The sequence below is a fragment of the Taeniopygia guttata genome, chromosome 13 (genome assembly GCF_048771995.1).
Source record: "Taeniopygia guttata chromosome 13, bTaeGut7.mat, whole genome shotgun sequence".
NCBI lineage: Eukaryota > Metazoa > Chordata > Aves > Passeriformes > Estrildidae > Taeniopygia > Taeniopygia guttata.
The window spans coordinates 1796149-1802628 of NC_133038.1; the positions used below are offsets into that span (position 1 = coordinate 1796149).

General features: G+C 49.5%; 1 protein-coding gene across 1 annotated transcript; it reads left to right on the forward strand.

Annotated features, from left to right (window-relative positions):
• The first annotated feature begins 1943 nt into the window (after positions 1-1943).
• TXNDC15 (thioredoxin domain containing 15) lies at positions 1944-4778 on the forward strand. Its single transcript, XM_030283923.4, has 5 exons — positions 1944-2106; positions 2185-2537; positions 3060-3223; positions 3419-3549; positions 4255-4778. Exons 1-5 carry the CDS (start codon positions 1959-1961, stop codon positions 4449-4451), a joined length of 993 nt encoding a protein of 330 aa, XP_030139783.4. The 5' UTR covers positions 1944-1958; the 3' UTR covers positions 4452-4778.
• Positions 4779-6480: the final 1702 nt, after the last annotated feature.

Here is a 6480-nt window from a genome sequence, read left to right on the forward strand (position 1 = left end):
TTGTTACAGACATGTTACATATATTTGCATTAAGGCAAAAAGACTGTGAGTTGCCAGTGTCAGGAGATAGAAGAATGTTGCTTATTTTTTAATGAATTGAAAACAATGTGACATTAACTTAATTGTACTTTTTCTTTCACTCAAAGTGGAGAAAAGGGGAGGACAGGAGCTACAACCCTGTATGGATAAATAGTCAACTGCTAACTTTTTCCTCTGTTGCACATGGAAATCAAACTGAAAGTACTCATAAATAAAATTTTCATGGAATGGTGGTCATAATTCATTATTCTGTGATGAGTAAGACATATTTATCCCTGTATTCCAGGAATATTTGTGCTATGGCAGGAAGGAGATTATGTTAGGATTAAATTCACAGTAAGAAAGTGTTTTCAAGTTGAAAATGCTGTTTTGACTAAAACATAAAGAGAAGGGGGAATGAGGCAGCTTGTTCTTTGCTAGTCTGCACTGGTTTGGATTCCCTTTGTGCTTTTGCTTTCAGGCTTGTTCCGTATCAGCTGATCTAATTAAACATTTTCCCTCTATGTGCAAACCTCATGTTTTCTATTTTTAGACTATTATCTTCTCATTATTAGTGCTTATGCAAATTTGACTTTGAAAGAAAAAGCTTCAAGCAAGAAAATGTGTGCTGTAAGGAATGACACAGTTGGAGAAGTACACCTGAGTAAAAACAAAGCTAAACGTCCAGTTTCGGTAATAAGTGACCCCCATCTTCATTTATACACAATTACTTGATTTTTCCTGCCCTTTTCCCATGTGCATGGTTCATGCTTCCCTCAGTCATGACTATCAGTTTTTGACAGATGCAGAGCTGTGGCAAAATCTCATTGTGCACTGCTGGCAGTTTTAAGGAAATGTGTTTAAAAAGATAGCAGCACTTGAAGTAATGTGTTCATTTTCAAAATGTCCCAAAGAGTCTTGAGGCTTCACTATTAAACTGAAATAAAGTAAAAACTAATTCTGCAACACGAAAAATACAATTTCCTAAAAAGGAATATGGGAGTATTTGTCTTGCCTTTCTGCTTGGGAGCTTTGGTTGATAAGCTGCTGGACAAGAACTTTTCTTTAGTTTTAAAAATATGCCTTTGGTTTGCTGCCTTTTACTCTTACCCCAGCGTGCTGTAGGTTAAGGCACAGTTTGTGTGCAAACAACTCCCAGACGGGACCGTGCTTCCCTAACGAGGGTGGGAGCAGGCAAATCCTTGCCAGGCTGTGGGAAGTGCTGGGGCTTGTACCAGAGCAGGCTTTGAGTTACAGGCATCACTGCTCAGTCACAGCAGCCCGCCGAAGCCATGGGATGGCACTTGTTCGCTGCAAGAATTTCCGACCTGAACTAATTTAAATCAAGAGTGAAATGCCTGCAGCAGCCCGACAGCCGGCCCGGGCAGCGGCTCCGGTCACCGTGCGGGCTCAGCCCTGCAAGGCGGGGTCACAATCCTGGGATGGTTTGGGTTGGACGGGACCTTAAAGAACATCTTGTTCCACACCCCTGCCACGGGCAGGGACACCTTGCACTATCCCAGGTTGCTCCAAGCCTCGTCCAGCCTGGCCTTGAACACTTCCAGGGATGGGGCAGCCACAGCTGCTCTGGGCAGCCTGTGCCAGGGGCGCACCATGCTCACAGTAAAGTTTTTCTGAAAATAATTTCGGTAAAGAATATTTTTCCATAATATCTAATCTAAACCATTCTTCCTTGTCTTGTCACAACACGCGCTTGTAAATAGTCTTGTCCCATCCTCCCTATAAATTCCCTTCAGGTACTGGGAGGCCGTAATCAGGTCACTCGAAGCCTTCTCTTTTGCAGGCTGAACACTCCCAACGCGGGGCTCGGCGGGGCGGCGAGGAAACTCGGTTAAACCCACCCGCGTCGTAGCTGACAGGAGCGGAGCCCAGCCCCGCTCCGCTGTCCCACCCCGGGAGCCGAGAGCCCTCCCCGGGGCATGCGGGGCCAGCGGAACTGGAAGTGTCGCGGGGATCCGGCGGAAGCGCTCGTTGTCCGGGGAGACGCGGCGGCGGCCGCGGGGCTGTGGGTGAGGATGTGGCGGCTGCTGCTGGCGCTGGCCTGGCTCGGAGCGACCCTTCCCGCAGGTGCGGCCGGGGGGCTGTGGGTGCGCGGGGCGGGCGGGGCGCGGCGCTGACCCCCCCTCCGTGCCTCTCTCCCCGCAGGAGCGGAGCGGAGCGCGGGCGGCCCCGAGCCGGTGCGGTACCGCACGGCCGAGATGGCGGACGCGATGCTGGGCAGCGGGGCGCTGGCCGAGCAGCCCGTGCTGCTGTCGGCGGTGCCGGCCGAGGCGAGCGGCGGCCCCGCGGGGGTTTGCGATGGGGCGGGCGATGCGTGCGGGCCGGCGGGGAGCGGCCCCGCGGCCGCCCAGGCCCGGGAGCAGCCGGTGCTGGAGGCCGTGCTGCCCGCTGAGGAACAGAACGGCACCGACGGCGCCAAGGCTCCCAAGGTGAACTGCGAGGAGAGGAACACGACGGGCATCGAGCGCTTCACGCTGCAGATCCTGAACGTGTCCCAGGTAGGCGGGTGGCCGCGCACGGCCCGGCGTTGGTGTGAGCGCCTGAGGGTGCCCCGTCAGCCTGTTGCTTTCAGTGCTTGACTCAGTGAATTTCCCTGTGTAACGTCCTCGGCTCTACCGAGGAAAATAGATGACTGCGCAAGGAGGCTTTTTGGGCCATTCTGGGCCGGAAAAAAAATTGAGTTACGGCTCGTTTCATGTGCCTGTGTTTGTTATCTCTGTGTCTGCAGGGCACTGCCAGCTCTTCTGCTCTGTGGACTGGTGTTTCTCTTGGAAATCGTTAATGGCAATTAGTGCCAGATCTTTTCTTGTACTGGTTATGTATATGTATATTTTTAAGTAATAAACTTTTAAAACAACCTTTAAAAAAGGTTATATACAATTCTCCACCTGTTTCTAAAGGTACAGCTGCTTGATCAATATTGCCAAGTATGTAATCGATTGCTGAATGCTGCATCCCTACACAGAATTTAACCCTGTAAAATATGCAATGTCCATGTTTGTTCTCATGCTTTCTCCAAGGACCTCATGGAGTTCCTGAACCCAAACAGCAGTGACTGTACATTGGTCCTGTTCTACACACCATGGTGCCGCTTTTCTGCCAGCCTGGCACCTCATTTTAACTCTTTGCCCCGAGCATTTCCAACTCTTCGCTTCCTGGCACTGGATGCATCCCAGCACAGCAGGTAACTCACACTCCCTATGCTCTAGCTGCAGATCATTTCTGTTAGCTTTGAGTTTTAAAAACAGGAGTGACCTTTTTTCCCTATACAGACTGACAATTTTATTTAGTTAAACTGACACTTTCGGTATTGTGACTGTCTTTATTTCTTTCTCTGGAAGATTTAATTTCCTTCATACTTTGTTTTTTCTTTTTGTAGTTTATCAACTAGATTTGGAACAGTGGCTGTACCAAATATTCTCCTTTTCCAAGGTGCTAAACCTATGGCTAGGTTTAATCATACAGACAGAACTCTGGAAACCCTGAAAGACTTCATCTTTAACCAGACAGGTGTGTAAATCAGGCCTGGTTTGCTAGTGGGAAGAACAGGCTGGCTTTAAGGTCCAAATTGGGCTTTCCTGTCCCTGTGTGTGTTCTTTAAAATGAATGTCATAAAGACCCTGAGAGTACCCAGCAGAGGTTCACTTAATCAGTTGTTGCCGTGAGCTGGATTTCAGCGTGTGTGAGAGTAGGAACTCAGCTCCTTGGGTGCTGTCACAGAGCAGGGGGAATGCAGAGCAGGGGTTTAGCTAGAGAGGCTGCCAGAAGGATGGAGCATATCCTCTATCCTCCTGCCCAAAGATTCAATTGAGAGTGAAATAAATTAAACTCTCTCTACCACCCAGCTAGCTCTCCTAATCCACACTGAAGTGCTGTCTGGATCTGCATTTCCAGAAATGCACAAAAATGAGGTTCCTGAAACACTCTAAATTAAATTTCCACATGTTGAAAAACACCCACAACTTGTCCAGGGTTGTGCTGTGGGAGGACAGAACAAGTCTTCTCCTGTTAATGCTAATACCCATAAAAATCACTACGTTTTTATATCAGTAAATCATATCCTGGGCATATGTTATTTGACAAGGGTAATCTCACCAAAATTTTAAGTCTACCTGTGTTTGAGCCTTAAGTCTGGGAGCAGGAGCAAAGCTCAAGATAGAAGCAGCCTCTCTGTATTTAGTGATTATGATGTTGACCAAGTGCTTTGTTTTTTAGGGATAGAAGCCAGAAGTGATGTGGCTGTGACAGAGGAAGACTGGGAGGGGCCCCTGCCAAGTGTTCTGACGAAGGGCATAGACTGGCTGCTCCTGTTCTCGGTGCTGTTCCTGGCTGGCTTTGTCATGTACGCCACCATCCGCACCGACAGCATCCGCTGGCTCATCCCGGGACAAGAGCACGAACATCAGGAATAACCTCAGATGTTCAAACAGGGACAAAATTTTCCACTTATTGGTAAAGTGGGGATTTCTATGGACTAGAAGTACCTAAGAATGAACTGTTGAATGTGTTGGTTGTAATTTATAATAATGACTAAAAATTGACTTTATTTATGAACTACTAAATCTGTGACAAACACATTTGTGGCGATTCCAGTGGTAAGTGAACAAGTATGAAAAAATATGAACTAAAGTATTTATTAAGCTGCTCTGATTTACTTATTTTTAATGGACTTTGATGTAATTAGTGTTACAGTTTCTAATTTGTAAATCAGGGAAGGTTTTTACAGCACATTGGTCTGTGTGTGGCACTGCAAGGCAAACACTGGTGAAGGGAGGTGTTGGTACGTTAGTTTGACTGTCCATAAAATGAACTATGAAGATGTTTTTAAGGATTTTTCACTCCCATGGAGGTGACTGTTCCCACCTCTGGCAGTGGGGTTCAGTGCTGGTTTTCTCATTCACTTCACTCTGAGTTTTGACTTAGTAACAATTCTCTGTGAGATTTAGAGTCACTTCCAAGCTCACCTCACTATTTCTGTGTGTGTATACAACTTATTTACCACATTCCTGTTGGATGAAATTGTATTAATTGTCCTTTTAAAAAAATAAATCAGGTTTTTAGTGTAACCTTTTAAGATGCTTTTTTCAGAAGTAAAAACATGCAATTTCTGAACTACAGCTCACCTGCCTAAATAGCAAGACCAGTCTTGATGTTTATTTAAATTTCTAATACCATGTTTGCTAGTTCCACACTCTCCACTTGAGGCTACATAAAGAATTTATGGGGTTTTTTAGATATGATTACTATGGAGGGCTTTGAATAAGGTATGGACTGGTATGTTGTGTGGGGTTTGGATTATGTGATTGCATAAAATTTATCATGGTGGAGGCTTGCCAAAGTATCCTAATAGGGTGGTTTAGAGAGCAAATTAACATAAAACAAAGACAGTCTTAAGACTTATTTTTCGACAGATAGCTCATATCCCTGCAATGTAATGAATGTAATCCCTTCATTAATTTCTCTATCTGCTGGCTCTATCTTTTCCTCTGGAAACCAAGAGGTCATGTATATCTGTGTCCAAAAAGGAAACTGCACTGGTAAAACTTCAGTGTTACTGAAGATAAGCCTGGTGGATGTTATTAATAAAGACTGTGAACAATAAATTGGAGCATTCTTGCCTTGGCCATCTGCTTCGTTTGAGAGGCCCAGGGTTGGATTGTCCCGGTGCTCATGTCCATACCGCTACCAGGGATGATTTTATTAACAGAACGGGGCTGATTCAGTGGGGTGGGAATGAAACCTGCCCGCTCACGGTGCGACAGAATCCACCCGCGGCCGGCCGGTGTCACAAATCACGGCAACATCAAGGTTAAAAGAGACCTTCTAGACCGTCCAGACCAGCCCCTAAACCGCATCGCCCAGCGCGCCTCTGGAACCTCTCCAGGCAGCAACAGTGAAAAGGTTTTCTTTAATATCTGATCGGAATGCTCCAATCTCAGCTTTAGGCCAGTTCCTGTCCTCTCACTGCAGGCACGGCAGAAGAGATCGGTGACCCCGCACTCCAGCCTCCTTCCAGGGCACTGCCCAGAGCGATGCGGTGCCTGAGCCTCCTCGCTCCTGACCGGTGGCCGCTCTGCCGCGGCTGCTGCGGCGGAGGCCGCTCCCCTTGTTCGCTCACTGCGCTGCCCCCGCTGCCGGCCGGCTCGGAGCCCGCGGCTCCTCCCGCGGGGCGCGGCGGGGCCATGGCGGGCGGCGGGGCCGGGCTGTGGCGGGGCCATGGCGGGCGGCGGGGCCGGGCTGCGGCGGGGGCGGGCCCGGCCGGGCCATGGCGGGCGGCGGCGGGGCCGGGCGGTGGCGGGGCCGGGCGGCGGCGGGGCCGGGCTGCGGCGGGGCCATGGCGGGCGGCGGGGCGGGCCCGGCGGGGCTGCGGCGGGGGCGGGCCCGGCCGGGCCATGGCGGGCGGCGGGGCCGGGCGGCGGCGGGGCCGGGCGGCGGCGGGGC